This window comes from Diabrotica virgifera, chromosome 7 (assembly GCF_917563875.1).
Source record: "Diabrotica virgifera virgifera chromosome 7, PGI_DIABVI_V3a".
Taxonomy (NCBI): Eukaryota; Metazoa; Arthropoda; class Insecta; order Coleoptera; family Chrysomelidae; genus Diabrotica; species Diabrotica virgifera.
Window position 1 is genome coordinate 207,013,615 of NC_065449.1, and position 22,486 is coordinate 207,036,100.

Below are 22,486 nucleotides of genomic sequence, written 5' to 3' on the forward strand. Positions count from 1 at the left end.
AATTTCAACACCCTCTATCTCAGAAATGAAGCATTTGCGGGCATAGGTTTATAAAGCAAACTGTCATTATTTTTTCATGTAGAATTACCCCTTAAACTTTGTCGCGCTTATTTAGCAACACCCTGTATTGATAAAGAACATGGCTAGTTGTTAAATTTCCTAACTTTTTTATGGTCCTACTTAAGCGAATGAATCAAAAAACAGAATGTTGAGAAAACATAAGGCTATAGTTGGGTTTTAATTTGAGTATTCTATAAATGCTAGAATATTCCACAGGGTGATGCGAAGTTTAAGAAAAAACATAGTTTCATTGGTACACCCAGTATGCAATGAAAATTTACCTGTTTAGCCACAATATTATTACAGCGATATTGATAAAGAATAAGGCTATAACATATTAAAAAATCACTTAAATCGGACAACAGGTTTAGGAAATTCGAGACATCAAAAATGACCCATTTTAAGGTGTTCGGTTAATTTTGTACCCCATTGTTTGTTTCACTTTTGAGACAGTAAATACTTATAATATAAAAAGTGAAAATTCTATTTATGTTATATATTTATGTTGCATCGAGGATATTATAATTCTATGCATTTTAACGAGCCTTCCATTTGGTTTTACTTAAATGGAAAAATTGCAATACTAACAATGCCCATACGAATAATTGAATGGGTCTGACAAATAACGTTGTAAGCGCCACATGGTTTGTTTTTGAGAAGTCAAAGAAAAAGTTTTAATATTGTGATAATGGTGAGTTTATACATTTTAAGGGTTAGTAATACAGTTTTTAAATACAAAATACAAACTGTATTACTCACCTTTAAAATGTATAAAGTCACCATTATCACAATATTAGAACTTTTTCTTTGACTTCTCAAAAACAAACCATGTGGCGGTTACAACGTTATTCGGCAGACCCATTCAATTATTGTGTATTTCTAAAACCATAAAATGAAAAATAAATCTAAAAAACAACGCAAAATCGACGTAAAAACTACGTTTTTCATATCACGTATTTAAATCGTGAATTATGGTGGGACAAATCGACGTAAAAACTACTTTTTTCATATCACGTATACGTGATAAAAATGACGTGAATTATGGTGAGACATATTCATGTGATTTTCGACGTTGAAAAAACGTGATAAACTGAAGTCGTTTGGTGATAATTATGACGTTTTTTCAATGTTTTGTAAACGTTATTTGGTTCCCTGGGGAGTAAGGTGTTCACATCAGTTCCTCGCCAATGTCTTCACAACTCATTTACCGAACGACTCTCAAGAATGGAATGTGAAGACAGCATCGACTTGCTCACTTACTCACTTGCCGCTTTGTCGGCGGCAAGTAAGAGAGAGAGAGAAGTTAAATGTGAATACTCAATCGCGCTCGCGCTAGAAGTCCTTCGACTTCAATCCCGAAAACCGAATTTTTGGGGAGCGCCGTGCAATGGCAGTAGCATGAGCAGCAGCGCGAGTGAGCTATTTACACATTCACGCTGCCCGACAAGACTGACTAAGTGTAAATGCGGTTTTTATACGATCTGACAAAGTAAACAAAGATATTAAATCAAGACTGGTCCAATGTCTGATATTTTTAAGTTATGAAATCTTACGCTTGCCGGGGCTTCATTTTTCTTCAATATTCCCCTGGAGAATCAGTTGCGCGAGGCGGTACTTTTCGTTGCTCATTATGTCTTAAGTGGCTAACTTTTCTAACTTTGATTATCAATAGCAGTTCCTTATCTGTAGGTACCTATTCTCCTCAGAACACTTTCTTTGATGGTGTGGGTTGTCTAAGGTACCTACCTATTTTCAAGATTCTTCTATAAAGGTTGTTCAAAGGCTTTTAGATCATCAGATCAGCGTTATGTTGAGCGTTCAGATCTCCGTTCCATAGAAAAAAATTGACCATGCATAGCAATGCAGAAAACGACATCTAAGGCTGATATTATTGCTACTGTTACAAAATAAGCTTTTCATTTTGATAAAGCCTTGTCGGACTACCTATATTCTAGCTCTTACTTTTTTTTATAGATAAGTTGATTGTTGAACCAGCAGCCAAAATCTTTGTATTGGTTTGCGTATTCAAGCTGTTGGTAGTTCACATATATTGGAAGGAGTAAAAATTTTTGTTCTTGGATATTTTCCTAACTTTGGTTAGAGAATCTATTCAAATTCAATAAAAGAATCTATTATTGAATTATTGAATTTTATATTTCAATAATATACTAACAGAGACCTGTTCCCGTATAAAATTGCACCCCACTCCATAATTCTGCGCGTTAAGTGTTGTCTCGCGTTCTAGATGAAAATTAATTCACCACTTCCTCAATACACTCTTCTTCATCTTCATGAGCCCATAAACAAATCTTAGTCTCCTCACTAAACAGAATTATATTTCATGTTTCGGATCCCTCTGTGTATATTTTTAAAATCACTGCAATCTAACCTGTCTATGTTTTTTGGGTCGGTACCAAGATGGGAGACGCCCGATAAGACTATAAGCCAGTAGAACTGGTCCTATGATAAACTATTTAAAGAGAGAGTGATTATCCTATAGAAGTCAGCCAGTCCTATACCACTAACATATGAATACAAAATCTGGATCCATTTCTTATATTCATATTGCCATTTTCTCGAATTGAAATTTCTGTTTCTTGCAGTTATATAATCATAAACCGGTCACTTACTTTACTTTACTTTACTTTTTGGTTTCCGGAAAATTATAGTTTCTAGGCCCAGTATTGGACTGTATCTAATGCTAGGTGGTTGCCTGGTCATAAGTCATTGTGACTGCATCTATGCGGGTAGTTTGGGCAGACTAGTAGATGTTCCATGTTCTGTATTCCTCCGCAGTCACACTTGTCATTCTCGTTGAGCAGACCCCATTTAAGAAGGTTTGACTTGGTCGGTGCTACGCCGGTTCTAAAAGAGTTCAGCATGCGCCACATCGACCAATCGCTTGAAAGCTTTGTGGAGTTTCTGTTAGTGGATAACATGGTGGTGGTTTGTCTAGCAGGACGCTAAGGAAAAGCTTTCTTTATTTCAGTCTGCCAGGATACGGTTCATGGCCAAAAAGGGGGGTGGCGGTTGTCGAAGGTTTGGAGCCTTTGGTGAATTGTTCTATGGGAGTCAGGATCCGAGAGGCCTAAAGCTTTACACAGTTTATCCAGAGCGGTTGATTTCATACACCCGGTAATGAGTCTGCAAGTTTTGTTGAGACTGACATTTACTTTCTTCGCGTGTGCAGATCTCTTCCATATCGGGCATGCGTATTTCCCCGTTGAGAAATAGCGCCCGGGTTGTTAATCTATTAGTGCTGTGGCGTGGGTTTGGCGCCCCATTTACTATTGTAAAGTTTTCTTAAAAGGTTTTTGCGCGCACCCACCTTCTTTCGGATTTTTTCATAGTGGAACCTAATTTTCGTGTGCTCTAGCAAGGTGTTATTCCAGGTGATGTTGAGTTTCTTTTTGACCAGTAAGGTCAAAACGTGTATGTTTGTACTTTGTATTATTTGTTGAATTTCTCAGACAATCTTCCTTTTTCTTGGACAGCAAAAACACAATTCTAATAAATTTTAATTAACACCAAATAAGGTAAAAGTGAGACTATTTCTTTTTTTTAACAACTTTTAAAGTGAGGTATACATATTTATTATTTGTCGTATTTATCTATCTTATTTTTTCTTAAACCAGTCTTCTAACATGCAGCTGTATATTCTATTTTATCTCTTACATATCTTGTTTTATTTATTCAATATTTCTGGTTTATCTTTAGTAGCTATTATCAACCAATTCTTCTTCTTTTCAATTCTTTTGTTTATGTGGTAGTAAGAATGTTATAAGAACTACCTCCACATCTCTTCAGACTCTGAGCAACGCGACATCGTTCAGTTTATGTAGGAATCTCAAACATTGTCCACCGTTTGTTGTGTTACATGTGTTCTAATTTCTTTTGTTATATCCGTATTTATTGATCTGTATTCTTGTGTGATTTTATCTGACAGTTTTATTCTTTATTCCAATAACTCCTTTATCCTTCGGTTTATTCTATGTACTACCATTTTCTGTTTTAGACAATATTTTCCTGTTACATTTTTAATACCGATATCCAGATTTTCGGCGATGGTATTCAGGAGCATGTCATCATAATTCAGGGTTCTTTTAATTTTTTTTTGTCTTCTTCTTGTATGTAGGCTTTAGAGCCTGTTTCTTCTTCAATATTAGCCTCCTAAATTGTTTAAATTATCGCACCATCTTTTTCTTGGTCTGTTTCGTATGTTTTCGCTTCTCTTTCTATCCAGCAGACTTTTCCCCAATATTCGTCGAAGTATGTTCATCTCTGTTGTTTCTAGTAGTAGTCTCGTTTTAGATGTGCCAGGTCTTGTCTCCACCGTGTGTATGGCAATATAGGTCTAATTGCTACTAGATTCTTGCTTTTGTGTCTTGTCTTAGGTGTTTGTTCTTCCAGATTGTGTCATTAAGAGATCCCGCCGCTTAACTTGCTTTTAAGCTTTGTTGTCGTACTTCCTCTTAATATCCCCGTTACTGGTTATATATTTATATATTCCCAGATATCTAAACCTTGCTTCCTGCTTTTATTTTCCCATCAATTTCGATTTTACATCGTAGTGGTTATTTAGATGTTGTCATACATTTGGTTTTTTCTGCAGATGTTATCATATTGTATTTCTTAGCTGTTGAATTGAATATGTGTGATAATCTTTGGAGATCGTCTTCTGTCTTGGCGATTAATGCGGTGGCGTCTAAATAACATAATATTTGGATTTATTTCTTCCCCATTCTGTAACCATGACCTTTACGTACTGCTTCTATTATTTCGTTTATTATATTAAAGAGAAGTGGGCTTAATGAGTGTCTCTGCTTTGTACTGGTATAAACTGTGTTAGTTTTCCATTTATCTTTGCCTGTATTCGATTATGGAAGTAGATGTTTGTCGATGGTTTGTATAATATTGATTGGTATGTTTCTTCTATAGAGTAGATGCACGTGATTTTTTTTGTTATGCATAATATTAGTTATCTCAAGATTCTAGTCACTTTACACAAGTGAATGTTCAGTTCTTTTTTCCCTTATTAATTCACTTCAATTCACTACAATTAAGTAGACTCCAATTCTATATCGTCTTTATTTGCTTTACCTATTCTCAAAAGATATTTATGGTACAGGTTTTATTAAAAAAAAAACAACATTCAATGAAGATTTCAAAAAACTATATTTTTGAATTCATACATGTGGTTCAAAATTTTTAAAATGCACTTCATTGTCAACTTCAAGATTCATACAATTTTAAAAGGTTTTAAATTAAAAATTAAGTTATAAAAGATTTTGGACTATATAAATTTGATATATTGTTATAGTTTGTGTATCATTATTGGTTGATAACACTTGATTGCGTTTAATAATATTGTCAAGAGACAGTCAACGTGGAATTGCTTAAGTAATACTAGAACTTGTTACTTATCCATGCAAGATTTAATAATGTATTTGTAATAAATACACGTACAGCATGCCAAGAATACCAGGTGAAATTCCAAAAAGTATTATTAACTTAAACGATTAAACGAAACATTATAAGAGTTTAATAATTTCTACTGTCATCGGTTTTCTTTTCCTTCAAGGGCCTGTTGAATTTTTCTTCATTAATGGTCAATAGCCAGGGTTTCCGCACTATCTTCTTTGACTTTTCTTAAGTTCTCGTTTGTTTATCATTTTTTTTTAATTGCGTTGAATATAATACACAATAATAAAAAACCGCTAAACGCCGTAAAAATGAGTGGCGCATAAAATATTCCAGCTACAAAAGATCTGATATGAATGTTACGTGGCGCGAAAATGGATTTTCATTTGACGCAAAACAAAATTCTAGTTTTATTTTAAAAGATTTTTCCATAATATTTGCTAAATTTGAAGTAAACGCGCCACAAAAGAGTAACTTTGATACAGTTTGAATTTTTAAACTCTTTTGTGGCACGTTTACTTCAAATTTAGCAAATATTATGGAAAAATCTTTTAAAATAAAACTAGAATTTTGTTTTGCATCAAATGAAAATCCATTTTCGCGCCACGTAACATTCATATCAGATCTTTTGTAGCTGGAATATTTTATGCGCCACTCATTTTTACGGCGTTTAGCGGTTTTTTATTCTTGTATCAGGAGTTTTTCAAAGTTATTTATAAATTAAATGTATGAAGTTGAATGCAATGTTCCTCTATTACACGTCAAGCTTTATAATTGGTCACCTTTGTTGCATTATCTCCCAAATCATCTAGTGTCCATCGAATGTACACTAGATTTTTTTCTATTCGAAATAGATTGAAAAAAAAAATATATTGAGATGGCCGGTAAATGAAGTCGGATTGCCCGTTGCCAGATCAAATTTAGCGTCGTAACCACTACAACCCATAAACCATTTGGGGAATAATCGTTAATTGGATTATACTTTTGTATTTTAATAACTTCTCTAAACGGCTTAACCGATTTTGATCAGTAAACATAGGTTTGAAACGTATTGACCAGTAGTATCTGATGGATCTAAGGTCAAGTATGATAACTGAAGCTATTAGGTACAGGAATTATTTAGCTTTCGAAACTGTTTTTCCCACAGAAAATAGATTTCATCATATTTATGAAGCCTATAACCTAAAAAATTTGAATTTTCCCGGATATGAGGTATACATCGTTAGATTCGTCTTGAGTCCTTATACAAACGCTAAGTTATTGGCACAATTCGTACGTTGAAATGTTGAGTAATTGTCGAAAAACCAAAATTTTCAAAGTTTAGTTTTTCAGTTTTTCGGCTATACTGAGCCGTGTGTACGTCTGATCCTGACGGCTTGGACACCATTTGAAAGCTTAAGTCAACACTATTGATTTGATATATTTGCGGTTCTCATGCCTCTTCTTGATCCGAATATATATACCCCCAAAAAATATGCCGTTTTGTACCTACAAAGTCCTATAGCTGGCTTATGGGTGGTCAAAAGTCACAAACTACACCGGTTCTAAATCGGCCCTGACCCCCTCTTTAAATACAGAGAAAAAATATCAAATCGGTTTAACTTTCAAACACAGATACATACATATCCACAAACATTTTCCCTTTTTTAATAAAAATTGAGTCACATTTCTAAGCTCTATAACTTTTGAATGGTATAACCGATTTTCAAAATTAGACATGCGTTGGAAGGGTAATGATCAGTTCTATTAGAAACCGCAAAGGTTGGACTTAAATTTTCGAAGTTTTTGGGAGTTTTGGGGACCAGAACGAAAAACAGACCCTAAATAGGGAGGGTCGTAAAATCGACACCCTTGGACCAAAATGGATGGTTGACATATGAATGGGCGAGTCTTTTTCTGAACTTGAAGATGGGAGTTGGCACAATTTTCAATTCAGTCAGATTTAGAAAATTGAAAATTTCGTGTATATAATAGTGTCGCGTGTAGGGGGGTGTATTTCTGCGCCACTGGCGAGAACTGCCGTTATCTGGTAATCTTTCCGATATAAAACTAACAGCTTCGATAACTAATAAATCGAAAACTATTAATTTTATCAAAAAAATTTATAATGAACATTTTTTGTTTATAATTAATATTTTTACCAGCATTTGCGGGCAAAATATAAAAAAAAAATTTCCACCCTCGAGATGAGGTGGCAACTACCCCCTTGGTAAAAGCGTCTTTCGGCATCATATAGATTTTGATCCTTGGACTATCCACTACTTATTGTCAAATTTTTAAACAAATCTATTCATTCTGTAAAAATTGCGAAGTGAAAATTTTCAGTTCCTGGACTAATTATACCTTTGGAGCTCTATAATTTCTGAACGGCTTACCTGATGTTGATCACTAAACATGAATTTGAAACGTATTGACAAGTAGTATCTGATGCATCCAAGATCGAGTATGATAACTGAACGTATTACAGGAGTTATTGAGCTTGAAAAACCGTTTTTCCCATAAGAAATAGATTTGATCATACTTATGAACCCTATAACTTAAAAATTCGAATTTTCCCAGATATAAGGTGTACACCGATAACTTTTGGATGGTACAACCGATTTTCAAAATTAAACATGCGTTGGAAAGGTAATGATCTATGCTATCAGAAGCCGCAAAGGTCGGGTTTAAATTTTTGGGAGTTTTGGGGACGAGAACGAAAAACAGGCTTTAAATGGGAAGGGCCGTAAATTCCACACCCTTGGACCAAAATGGAGAAGTAACATATGGATGGACGAGTCTTTTCGTAAACTTTAAGATGGGATGTGGCCCAATTTTCCATTCAGTCAGGTTTAGAAAATTGAAAATTTCGTGTATATATAGTGTCGCTTGTAGGGGTGTTGTGCGCCACTGGTGAGAACTGCCGTTCTCTGTGGATATTAATATTAACCATCAATCGATGAAGCCTTGCTAAAGAAGTTCAACTTTTGGAGTCAATGTCTGCAGATGAATGAGCACGATTATTTTGCTTCTCTCAGCAGCTCTTTACCAGAGAATAAAATGCAATGTTCAAACAAGTATTTTCCTAATAAACCGGGAGCGAACCACTGGGTCGCAATCCGTTTCAAGACTAAATAATTTCCATCACTTTTCAAACAACTGAATACTTACTGCCAACTGCTCAGCATTGGATAGGATAAGGCTCAATAGATTCAGTTATTACCAACTCGAGCCCTATGGCTTCGTAGAAGTGTGGTAAAAGGTCATAATAGACTTTATTAACCTTTTCAAGACAGGAAACGACCGGAATTGCTAAAACTTTCGGTACCCGGGAAACGACTTAGGTCAAATGCAAAGAAGACTTGCTTAGGTACCGGGAATTATCGTAAATACCAGTAAATGATTCATTTACGTTTAAAAATACTTGCTAAAGCAAGTTTTATCGGTGATAGTATTAGTCTTCTACTCTGTCAACGATATCGCGTTACATGCCATTTCATCCTTTTTTATGTAGGTACATATATTTGAGTGTTGATTTAGGGAAGCGCTGTCCGCACCCGTCCAGCCGGTCACATTCTAGTAAACCGGTGCCGTACCGAATAGATTAAAAAGGCTCTGCCGAGATTTTAACCACAGGATGAGCCACAATACACATCTTAGGTAGGGTGACATCCATAAACTACGTCGTTGAAAAGGGGGAGGGGGGGTCTTTGCTTATTACGACGGTATACGACAGGGGGAGGGGGCCATAAGTGCACATCCGACGTCGTTTGATGTTCAGGAATATAAAAAATATACCCTATTTTAGAATTAAAAAGAATTAGTAGGTATATTACTTTTATGGCATACTTTTTATTTCGTTTTTATCACTCACGGCCTTAATAATATTGCTAGCAATTTTTTACACAATAACAAACAATAAAACATTGTTCTACGTATTTAAACAAACGCTTCTATAAAGAACAACGTCTGGAAGCAATAAATATTAAACTGTTCATTTATTTACTGAATACTCTTAAAAAACAAATAGCCCTGATTTATGAGCTATTTATGAGCTTTCATATTCCGCAAACTAAAAATTTTGAGCTCGTTCCACTGAGCAGGAATTTAATACTTTAGTGGGGGGCTGAGTCAGCCCCCCACTACTTAAAAATAGGAATATTGAATCGGTTTTTACGGTAGAATTACGAGCTATTTATGAGCTCTTGAAATTATATAGTTTCGATTTTTGAGCTCATCCCCTTCACCCATGGTGGTACCATCACCTTTGTGTCTTGAGGTATCCTCTAACCACTGACCAATTTTCGTGAAAATCGATGAAGGTTCGCCGAAATCGAAGGTAATCGTTGATTTTTACCTTCAGTGACTGCACTATACAAAATAAATTGCAATTTACTTTTCTAAATGCGCGTAATTCGGGAGCTTATAAATTATTAAATGATATGTAGTCCTCAAATAATTAATTTAATGCATTTTTAAGTATGTACAACTTTCTCTGAAGCCGGGAAGATAGGGTGGTTTTCTTGCGAAGGGGTTGTAGCTCAATAATCGAAATGCACGTGATTTAATAGTTTATTCTTAGAGTATATAAGCAATAGGAATTTTATCCGCAATACGATATATTTTAAGCATTTTTCTCTTAAGTTAAATCAACTAAGGGTTGTTTGGGGGTGAAGGGGAGAGCTCAAAAATCGAAACTATATAATTTCAAGAGCTCATAAATAGCTCGTAATTCTACCGCAAAAACCGATTCAATATTCCTATTTTTAAGTAGTGGGGGGGCTGACTCAGCACCCCCACCAAAGTATTCAATTCCTGCTCAGTGGAACGAGCTCAAAATTTTTAGTTTGCGGAATATGAAAGCTCATAAATAGCTAATAAATCAGGGCTATTTGTTTTTTAATTTTTGCAAGTGGGGGGGGGGGCAGCAACACGGGTGTGTGAAACAATTGTACAAGAATGAATAGAAATGAAATATTTAGTCAGTAGATTATATTTATACTTAATATAAGAAATGGTCTTGAAATTAAAACAAAATAAGTACCTATCAAGATTTATATGATACAGTTAAGAAAGCATAGGACCTCCGATAAAAGTATTGTCTTTAGTCTCAATAAAGGTATTGTTATAATTAGTTGTACAGTGAATTGGGAGAAAAAAATACGCGGATATTAATAAGCTACATAGTCATAATAATTTGGATACATTCGTAAATTGTCGGATACAATTCGTAATTTTGATAGCTAACCTTAAAAAATCCAGAAATAACATGGAATTACACTAAAAGAGGGGGTCATGAGTTGCAATTGCGACGTCGTTATGAGGGGGCGGGTCAACTGTAAACGACGATTTACGACGGAAGGGGGGGAGGGTATTAAAAAGTCCAAAATTTTTACGACGTAGTTTATGGATGATCCCTAGGTCGGTAGAACCGTGGTCAAGCGCTCAATCATATTAAACCTTTATTTTTTATAAAAACTTAAAAAAATCAACCCTTTTATAATGATTGTGCACTTTTCATTACGAGAAGTTGGTAAATTATTCATTATTTTAAATTGTTATTACCTTATAAGTATAAAAAGCGGTTTTATACCGCTAAAGCGGCTTTGGGGCTGTCTAGGGCCTACGCTACTGTATACAAGGAAGGTAACAGGGCCAGTGATGAGCTTCAACCGCCTATTATTATCCCTCCCCTGGTTTTACCCAAGGTACTCATTTAATTCAGGCTGAGTCGAGTTGGGACCTATAGATATTTAAAAATGTCTAGCTGTTATCGCCGGCGCTGGGGTTCGAACCCCAGCCTACTTGCATGGAAGTCAGAAATCCTACCGCCTGAGCTAGTCCGATTCATTCATAAGTATATTAAATAAATAAATCCTTGCTGTAACCCTGCTAATATTTTTAGCTGTCGTGCTGCAAAACCAGACATATATTTTTTAGAAAAATGGACATCCTAAGTCTTGACGTCACAAAATTGGGAGGAGCTTATATTTGACTCGAAACAATTTTGTTTATGTTAAACACTCATAAGGAATTTTTAATTTATTGTTTACGTGGTTTGTTTGACAAAATAAGACTTTTCATTTAGGTATTTAGTTAAAGAAACGTGTCAATTAAGAGATTTTTATTCGTTTTTGCCCACGTGAGTTAATATAATGCAATGATTAGAACGTAAACAGTTTTGAGGTTATGTTTATTTTCAACCACTAAGGAATAAAAACCACCTAAGCAAAAACGAATAAAAATCTCTTAATTAACACGTTTCTTTAACGAAATACCTAAATGAAGTCTTATTTTGCCACACAGAGCACATAAATGAAAAATTAATTATGACCATTTAACGTTACAAACAAAATTGTTTGGAGTCAATATAAGCTCCTCCCAATTTTGTGACATTTGTGACGTCAGACTTAGGCTGTCCATTAACTTTGTACTTTGTAAAGACAAAACAAAATACATAGTCGTTTCAAAACAAAAACGACGGCGAATAAGGCAAAATGTTACTATAAACGATCATAACTTCGAAGATGCAGTCAGGTAGGATCTAGACAAAATGGGAGTGAGACAAATGTACATAGTGACACAGTACCGACAAACATAGAAAGGTGATAGTAAACGCGGCAAAGACTCACGAAGAGTTGTAACGCCATTGATAATGATGGTATAATGTTAACATCGTAAGCAACATCATATTGTAGTTTACTTAAATCATATTTTGACTTCATGTTTGTTCGTATACAAAAGTCGCTACAAAAGTACACTGTTATAGGTATTGTGTTTACACTGTTATAGGTATTGTGTTATCAATCATTTTTATGATTTTGTTATTGCTCTATTGGGACCGTGTAAGTTCGGAAGAGCGACACCTGGTTTCATAGCTCAGCAACATTTATAGCACTTTTAATTATATTGGCCAATTATATTAGTCCTGGTTACTGGATAATTTTGTCAACAGGGTTGCAAAAAAACATGTTTTTTTAATATGAAACAAAACACGTTTTTTTGTTTTAAACGTTTTTTTTTGTTTTAAACTTTTTTTTTGTTTTAAACAAATAAAACTTGTTTAAAACACATGTTTTTTTTTGTTTTAAACGTTTTTTGCTTTAAACATGTTTTTTGTGATTTTAAATTTAATATTTTAAACAAATAAAACTTAGAAGAAAACATTGTTTAAATCATATTTTCTTATACATAACATTAATTGAAGGTGAAGGGGTTTGATCTATTATTCTACTAAATAATAGATAAGAAATTGCATGGGGAACCCCAGACTATTTACTATTTATAAATTCGCATTGCAAGTTAGCTATTGCAATAACGTCTACTGTCAGTTATTTTGTAATGACCCCAGCTCATTTTTTGGCAAATTTGCTTGATCATCGCTTTAGTGGAAATAAACTTATCATCCATGCATTATCAATTATCATCCAGAAGTATTTTCAATTACTATTATTATTATCAGACAAAGTGTTGTATCATTTAAACCATATATGTGTTCTAAACATCTAATTGCGAATGTAAAACCATTAGCATGGTGGCGTTGTAAGAAAAATATAAATACTACAGCATTGAAACTTGCTCAACAGCTTCACACAGAAATTGCATCGTCAGTCAACATAGAAAGACTCTTCTCATCATACGGTTTACCATTCCAAACTACGTAATCGGCTAGGCCCACTAGGCAATGTCAAAGCTTCTAAGTTGGTTTCAATTTTTAAAGAACTTAATTCTATCAGTGATGACGTGACTGATCAGATTGATGATTTATATTACAAGATTACTATGAGACTGAAACAGTTTTGACAAATTGATTAACTCTTGTATGCAAAATGTTTTAAGTTTTCCAATTTTTTCTGTGTTCCGATTATTAATCAATAAATAATATGTATGTATGTTAAAAAGTTTATATAATGTATTTAATAATTTTTTTATGTTCATTATACATATTAATAAAGAAAATGAAAAAAAAAACGCTTGTACAATTTAAGTGTTTTAAACATGTTTTAAAGTGTTTTAAACAAAAACTGTTTTAAACATAAACAAAATTTTAAAACATGTTTAAAACAGTTGATTAAAAGAAAACGTTTAAAACGAAACAACCCTAATTGTCAAGGCCATAGCCCAAAAAAGAATAAGAAGAAAAAGTAAGATTGAGGTTATGTTATTAAAAGGTAAACATTGTACTACAAGCAAAAAAACATTAATTAAATTTACTTTAATAATTGCATAACCATCTCAATATTGTGGAGCAACATATAATTTTTACAATTTATAACACATCATTTGCGAAATCCCATTTTCTTCAATGACAGTAGGTATGAAATATACGTCAATTTGACAACTTCAATTAACAATATGAATTATTATTTAAGAGATATGTTAAGAAAGTTGCAAGATTTCTCCGCTTCTAGCTCAAGATCGTTTCTCGTATCCCCTCCAAGTACTTGCACACAGCGAATATGTGTAATATATTTTGTTCGTTGTTGTTCCGTCGGTATATGTACTATAGTAACCGTATCTAACACGAGTAACACGTAACTATATAAACAAAAAGATATTTTTGATAATGTTAGTAACCTGCTCCATAAGGGCTAGTGACTCTGGAATCAGTTTCATAATTTGCTCCAATCAAATCCAGACTATTTTAAATTATGACTGCATCATCGGCGATTTTCAAATTATTATAATTATTTTATTTATTAATCAATTTGAGTTACGCAGATATAAATTGTTACTATCATTAGAAGACATTTTTGTAAAAAAAGTATACACAATTTAACTATAATAGTTTATGTACAGTTCTCTAAACTCTAAACAAATATTAGGACTATAATTACAACACCTTGTAGCTTCACATTTCTATAATAGAAAATCAAATAAAATAACAACATAGTTTTAGAATCAGGTTTCTATATTTAGAAGTAACCAAGTATTTCGTGCTGGCAACCAATAAAGAACACATTCATTCGTTTGTGAGTTTTTTTAATGCATGCAAGATTTATAAACATACACCTGATTGGAACATTTTTTGAATAATTTATCAGTCTATACAGTATCTGTTAACCAAACAAGCCTGTTATTTACTAAAGGTCTTTATTTAAAACTGTTAGTACATTTTAAAAGACGTTATTTCGATTGGAATATCATCACAAATTTTTATTATGAGTAAATAAAACTCTACAACATAAAACAGCAGAATGGTCAATAAATTTGCATTGTAACCATTAGATAATTATTTAATTATTAATTTGTTCAAATATAATCGCCTAAAGGCGCTTTTACACGATGCATCTTTTCGTGCAACTTGCCACGTATCTCTAGAGGCAAGAGGCATGCATCTGTGCATGCCACAAAACAGAGGCAAAGCGAGGTGCTCATCACACCTAATAGAGATTTCACATTTTAAAAATGGTTACCATTGCCGATTTGACTTGTGTTTTAGATTTAGTAAATATTAAATGGAGAATTTAAATAAGCAATATATTACAATCTAGTAGAATATTTACTTGCGAGTAAATTTAAGAATTATTTAAGTCAATTTAAATTTTTTTTTCGCTGTGCATTCCATGGAGTGGAACAGTGAGAAAACATTGTACTTTGTAGTATAGAAATTGGCATGTGCTTTAAAAACATAGCACGCTGATTACAAAAATAAATAAACAAGACAAGTCTTTCGCATTTTGGGGTAACAAATAAAGACACAAGTAGTAAAAAACGTGCCTCTCGAGCATATTGATGCATGCAACCACGCACGAAAAGAGGCATCGTATAAACAAGCTTTAAGCTATGTCTACACTGGTGCAACTTCGTGTTCAACAAACGCATGCGTCACAGCGCACGGTGTAATGAACAAAAGGCAGACGCTACGCATGCCTTGTTTGAAGTTGAAAAGTAGGAATTTCATAGCGCACGGTCTGACGCATGAAGTACAAAACCTGTTGGATTTTTCGTTCAACTTCCCTTTCAATTCATGTTGTTTACTTCGCCTTATCAGTGTTATCAAAAGCAATATTGCAATTATGTCGAGTGAAAACATCACTGAGACTTGTCGTGTAGCGGCAGTCAGCAAAAAAATAATGTAACTTAGTAACTATTACCGCTGTCAAAAACAAAATAAAAAGTTTGAGATCGTATTGCTCAAACAGTTCATTCAGTAATTGAATGTTCGCGAGATCGTACTGCTCATACAGTTCATTCAATAATTGAATGTGACGCGGCTTGAAAAAATCTTTCATCCATATTCGGTTTTTCTTTTTGAAGTTTTGTACTCCTTTAGGCACGAGGATGAATTTTTACATTCCCTGGGGCATGCGCACACCGACAGTATGTTGTTAGTTGCTAAATCATCCAATTTATGTATGTATCAGCGCAACTAAGGTTTGAAAATAATACCGGGTGTCCACTTATATTTTCCCCCATTTTAACTGCCTATAACTTCTAAACGGCTTAAGATAGAAATATGCGGTTTTCGCTGAAATGTTTTATTTTAGTAAAAGTTTTGTCTGAATGGACTGAATTTTTTATATCGCTTTCAAATACGAAAAGAAAAATGGCGGACTTTTGAAAAAAACGTTGTTGACTTTTTTTAATAGAACACCCAGTATATTTTTTTGTAAATTGAAAGAAAGGTCATTCACCTATCCAGCGATATAAAGTTTTTAAAAATCGGTTGTCAAATCACTGAGTAATTAATTTTTAAAATGAGCGGTGCAACGTGGATATCACATATACTCCATCTAATTTACTTACCGTTGCACGTCATCCGCGTCAGCCACTAGGCATATTTTATTACATACGCGTAGAAATAATATTTAAAGATTTCTATAATGTTAACTTAAAGAAATACAAAATAATATTTTTAATTTAATTTGTATAAATGGATTATAAAGCGTTTTTATGAAGCACATTTGTTCGGAATACACTGTAACTATAATCGAACGAAGGTGATATTTTGACATAAATTGGTAACATTTACTTGACAGTTGCGGTGATGACACTTCATATTTGTTTATATTCTTTACTATAAGTATTTGTTTCATTATATTTACTGTTTTTGTTATGTACTTTAACGTAGGATTATACATAACTTAATTCTTGTTTTCTATTTCTAAAGTTTTTATTTATTTACATTGAATATTAATTTGTTTTGCTGTATAATCCACTTCCGCAAAAATTGTGTAATGTATTTGATTTAAAATGAATTCAAGATTTTTTTGTAGTTGGGCAACAATGTCAACTTAGATCTCTAACGTAAATAATGACCTGCAACGGTAAGTAAATTAGACGGACTGTACCTAAATAACATAACTAAGCAAAATGATATTATGTTATGTGATTTCCACATTGCATCTTTCATTTTAAAAATGATTTGCTGTCATTTGACAACCGATTTAAAAAAATTTAATATCGATGGATAGGTAAATGACCGTTTTTTCAAGCTACAAAGCGACATCGTACATTAGTATTACAGTAATACAGTAGTATTTTGTATTTTGACAACGAAACCCGATTTGGGATTCGAAACGTTAATAAAATTATTTTTCAATTTAATTGTGGCTTATTTCCCACTAAATAGTTAATCATAAAAATGCCACAAGGAAATAGCTTCAGAACAACGATATAGAGCGAGTCTACTGTAATTACTTGGGGCAATAGATGCCTTCAGTTACTTTAGGTACGTGGTAAGTCTAATGTTGATCTTACTCATATTACGTCCAATATCGTAAGCTTAATATTGTTTTTATTATCTCGTCGATTATAAGTTTAAACAATAGTGCATTTAGGGATTTTCCTAATTGACACAATTAATTCGTGGAATAGTTTTGATGAGTTATTTGGCAATAATAAGTGAATGAGTGTCTTGCAGCATAAAAGTATCAAAATGTATGTAATCTAATAGATTTTGAACCAATTTTATTTGTTTTTTAAGTACGTCGCAAAAAGTACGTTTTCTAACAATTCCTAAGCTCCTTTCACACATTAATAATTTCAAACGTGCGAGGGTTAGAACTAGAACGCACGATGACATTCCAATGGTGGCTCGAGCAATCATATGGAATAGGGTGGTTCGAAAAAAAGTGTTTAAAAGTGTTTCCCACTATCGGGGGATGGAGGAAGACAGATTTTAATCAAAACGAAACCGTAGATTTTCTTATTTTGTTAATGTCATACTCTGCATAGAGTACAAAGACTCGTTTCATATGGGCTCTCTGAACCGCAAAGTAGAATGTTTTCCTGGCGGTGCCTTTTGGTATGTTATACCTGGGTTAAGCAGAAAGCTTGAATTGAGTCAAATTTCATTTCGCTTATTCCCCGTTAGAGGGCGTTCTATCCATACTGCTATATAAATTATTTTAATTTATATCGACAATCTACGGTCGGAATGGTAAAAATCTGTCTTCCTTAGAGCCTCCTTGACAACAGGTAGACCTAGAAATAGTACTATCGGGGGATGGAGGAAGACAGATTTTAATCAAAACGAAACCGTAGATTTTCTTATTTTGTTTTTTTTTTTATTTCAGATCGCTATAGTGCGCAAAAGTTGCCATTGGTAGAGACTTACTAATTATAATTTTTTTATTAATTTGTCTTCCGGTCGCGCAATGCCATCGAAGTTAGCAAAAATTGTGAAAAACCTTAATTTTTCATATTTTTTTTTAAACAGGCCAGATGGTTTTAATTGCGTTCCTATACCATGAATTAACCACTAAAAGTATGTAAAATCAATGTAAATGCACTTATTATACATTTGTTTCATAGCTTCCGGTCGCGCAACATAAAAAATGAGTAAAATTAGTAGTTTTTGCAAAATTTCAAAGTTTGACTGTTTGGTACAATTTAATCATACGACTTTTAGAGATGCTATAGTTTAATTAAATTACAATAATATATTTAAAATCGAAGCATATAACATAAATTTTGATATACAAGTGGAATACGGTCGCGCACCTTCGTCAAAAACAGCAGACTACCGAGAGACGAGGCGAAAGTGACGAATGCCAGCGAAGCGCGTGCTGCATCAAATAAAGATATATGTGGGAATACCTCTACAATGGAGTATTTGTCTTCTCTATTACAACGAACTGACATTCCACCACCGTTTCCAACACTTAGATGAAAATACAACAGGCCCAATAGGATATTCCGGGCCAATTGGAAAGGCCCTACCTGATTGTGAAAGACTACCACTTATTGATTTTAATCCTATTGATTGTGAGAATCCAAAAGTTGACAAGCGTATTCTTAGAAAGCAACAATAATTGTACTTGCTTGAGATATCAGAAGTCATCAAGTCAGGACATTGTTCAGAAGACTTTGTAGTGGGTACGTGATCCTAGCCCAACGTCACATTCAAGATGGCTTACTACTGCAAACAGAGTTTTGCGTTTCTACATCAGCGTGTCCAACCCTTCTGAAAATCTGAGAGAGATTGTCACATTCATTCTTAAATGTTATAATATGCCTATGTGGTTTGCCACAAAAATAAACCACAAATTAATAGACGGGCCTAGACATGATTACAAAATCATTGAATCTTCAAGGTACACTTACCAGAAGAGCTTCTTGTTGATCCCGTTTTACAACGGAATGCTTACTTTGCCCATCCCGAAAATTTACTTTTGGCTATGGCAACTGATGAAAGAAACCATATCCGAGAGCTGGGCTTTAGGCGTATCATGAAGGAAAAGCAAGCAATATCTGAAAGTGACTCTATCAGAATCTTTAAACTACCAAACTTGAACTTTGAAGCTAAATAGTATTAGGAAATTATCAAATGGAACACCAGTACACTGACTCCCCTCCACTGATAAGAACATTAACTAATGAAGAGATAAAACAGTATGTGAGCAATGACTTCAAGCCTGTTATGAGTATATGTCATATGTAGATACTTTCCCATGCCATACACAGGCAGTTGAAAGATGCGTTAAGCTAGTGACCGAAGCTTCAAGTAAAGTGTGTGGACACAGTTCCAGAGACGGCTATATTAGAACCACATTATTGCACCGCTCAGCGATGCCAACTTTGACATTGGGTCAGGATCACGCACTACAAAGTCTTCTGAACAATGTCCTAACTTGACGACTGATATCTCAAGCAAGTACAATCGGTCCTTGCTATGAATACGCTTTTCAACTTTTTGAATCTCACAATCGATAAGACTTCAACAACAGCTCGTAGTCTTTCACAATCAGGTAGGGCCTTTCCAATCGGTCCGGATATCCTATTGTGCCTGTTGTATTTCCATCTAAGTTTTGGAAAAGGTGGCGGAATGGCAGTTCGTTGTAATGGAGAAGACAAATACTCCAATGTAGAAGTCTTCCCACATGTATCTGTATTTGTGGCTGTGCGCGCTTCGCTGGCATTCGTCACTTTCGCCTCGCCTCTCGGTAGTCTGCTATTTTTGACGAAGCTGCGCGACCGAATTCCACTTGAATATCAAAATGTATCTTATATGCTTGGATTTTAAATATATTATTGTAATTGAATTAAACTATAGCATCTCCAAAAGTCGTATGATTAAATTGTACTAAACAGTCAAACTTTGAAATTTTGCAAAAACTACTAATTTTAGTACTCATTTTGTATTATGTTGCGCGACCGGAAGATATGAAATACATGTATAATAAGTGCATTTATATTGATTTTACATACTTTTAGTAGTTAATTCATGGTATAGGAACGCAATTAAAACCATCTGGCCTGTTTAAAAAAAAATATGAAAAATTAAGGTTTTTATAAAAAAAATAATAATTAGTGCTTTTTTCAAGTCTATACCAATGGCAACTTTTGAGCACTATTATAGCGATCTAAAATAAAAAAAAGTTGTCACCTAAACTCTGCCATGTAAGGTTCGACCTACAATTTTCCAACCAATATGGTTGATGTCATGTGATGCCAGGGGTTAATCTGAAAAACATCCGTCAAAATCTGATAACATAATGTAACCCCAACTGTTTAAAATCAATTTAAGGGTTTTTACCCATACATTTTGGTGGCTTAAATCATGTAAACCTGTGATAACACTGATGATGGAATATTGATTCCGAAAACGTTTTGTGATACAGTCCCTTTTTAGGGTTTTTAAATACATATACCTTTTACAAAATAAGGTTTTTATTTTTTGTGATCTATGGTATACAGCCAGTACAGGAATTTTTCCTTGATATTTTAAAAAAAAGTTTTTTTCGAACCACCCTAATATGGAACCTTTCTCATTGCACGGAGGTTTGAACGTTCGGTGCAATGTGAAAGTTACCATAGGATTGCTTGAGCCACCATTGGAATGTCATCGTGCGTTCTAGCGATCGCACGTTCAAATTCTTAGTGTGTGAAAGGAGCGTTATATAGAGGATATCATTGGAAATATCATACTAAATAATATACAAGAAACTGTACAAGACAAACTTTATTGACCATCCGTTTGTCGATCAATTATTTTGAAACATCGTCAACCTATCTTAACGGTTCTACCGTCGTCAACAAAAAAAATTCTGCTTGTTCTGTTTTACCACAAGAAAAAACCAAAAACAGTGTTCTCTCAACAAAATACTTAACCAAAATATATATCTCAACAAATTTCACTAGCATTTATCATAGTCTCCAATTTACATACAAAGTTTTTTACACTGAGCGTAAATGTGATTTAATGGGGGCACAAAAGCCAACTGGCACTATTTTATCGCTGCTGGTGAAAAATGGGCTGCGGGGAGCGGCGAGACTGTGGCGGAAGAGGGGCGGCTCCTGCCGAATTCGTGGACGGACTGTTGCCGTTGCCTGCCGACAGTTTGGAAAATGCCAGTAGTGTGTCGGGGAAATTTGGCGGAGTCGCTGGAGTATTGCATGGAGTTATCACCTGAAAAGAACCGTAACATTATTTTTATAATAAAACCATTAACAAAAAGTAAATTATTTTTTCGCGCGAGACTTGGTAATCAAATTAAGCATGTATATACAGTGGCGGATCAGTCGCGGGTAAATCCCTCAGAAGGTCCAAAATTCATGAAACTTACAACCTATACAGACAAGTTCAACCCACTAAATCCGCTAGTTAAAAAAATTAAGGGAACTTAATGCATATAAGTATTATTTTATTATTTATATTGTCTTCACTGCAGCATCCATTTGGCTTGCATATTGTAGAAGCCTTGGAGGTGTCACCAGGGAAATGGACCAATAAGTCTTCAATTTAAAAATCTTTTAGTAATATTTTTAATATTTTTCAATATTATTAATGTCGCTATTAGGATTGAAAGCTTTACCTTTCAATTGCCAGATGACGCTAGTCACCTAATCTATTCACGTCAGTTGCGGTGTGGGGGATAAACTCTCGGTGTTGGTCACTTAGAGTATGGAGCAGCGCCTACGTCTCTCCGATGAGACTCCAATAAGAGTCGAAAATCGTCGATTCAGAGTGCTGGACTGCGCTCCGTATTCTAAGTGAAAAATAACATTGTTTTGCCTTCGAATTGCAACTGAATAAAAATGGTATACATTTTTATTTTTATATTAGTATTACTCCTATAGAGTAACTAGGTCCATTTCCGTTGGAACTTTATCAAGCTGCAGACGGAGGTTGTGAATTGCATAGTGCAGAATTCCTTCCCTTTTGTATTCACTGCAGCATCCAGTACTACACTTAGTAGTCATCGTTGACCGAAGATGGTTGATTGGGTCCTCGGGTAGAGTTTCACCATGTTCCCAGAGGTTTAATCCCGGCGTTTAGCCATTTTAAATTTATTTCAACATAATGTAGATTTATTTATAATCACAACCATTGTTTGGTTCTGGGGCTATTTTGCAGGTATTCAAATTCACTGATGATGGACCGATAGGTTTGAAAACGTTCTGATGAACTCATTTTATTGAATCCATTGGGATTCTAAAAATTTTTAGTAAATATACCTTTTACATAGAAGTGGTTTTTACTTCATGTTCCAGTTTGTTTCATTTTAAACAACTTTGAGAGTAAGAAACTCATAAATCGTATAAAATACTTCAATATGGAGTTCGGTGAATATGTCTA

At 34.1% G+C, this 22,486-nt stretch overlaps 1 protein-coding gene across 1 annotated transcript in view; it reads right to left on the bottom strand.

Annotated features, from left to right (window-relative positions):
• Positions 1-5,211: 5,211 nt before the first annotated feature.
• Positions 5,212-22,486, bottom strand: part of LOC114326238 (UBA-like domain-containing protein 2) — a 95,298-nt gene continuing 78,023 nt past the window's right edge. Inside the window, exon 3 of the mRNA XM_028274537.2 lies at positions 5,212-21,316. Coding sequence (XP_028130338.1) covers positions 21,140-21,316 — 177 coding nt within the window. The 3' untranslated portion in view covers positions 5,212-21,139. The remainder of the gene's footprint in view (positions 21,317-22,486) is intronic.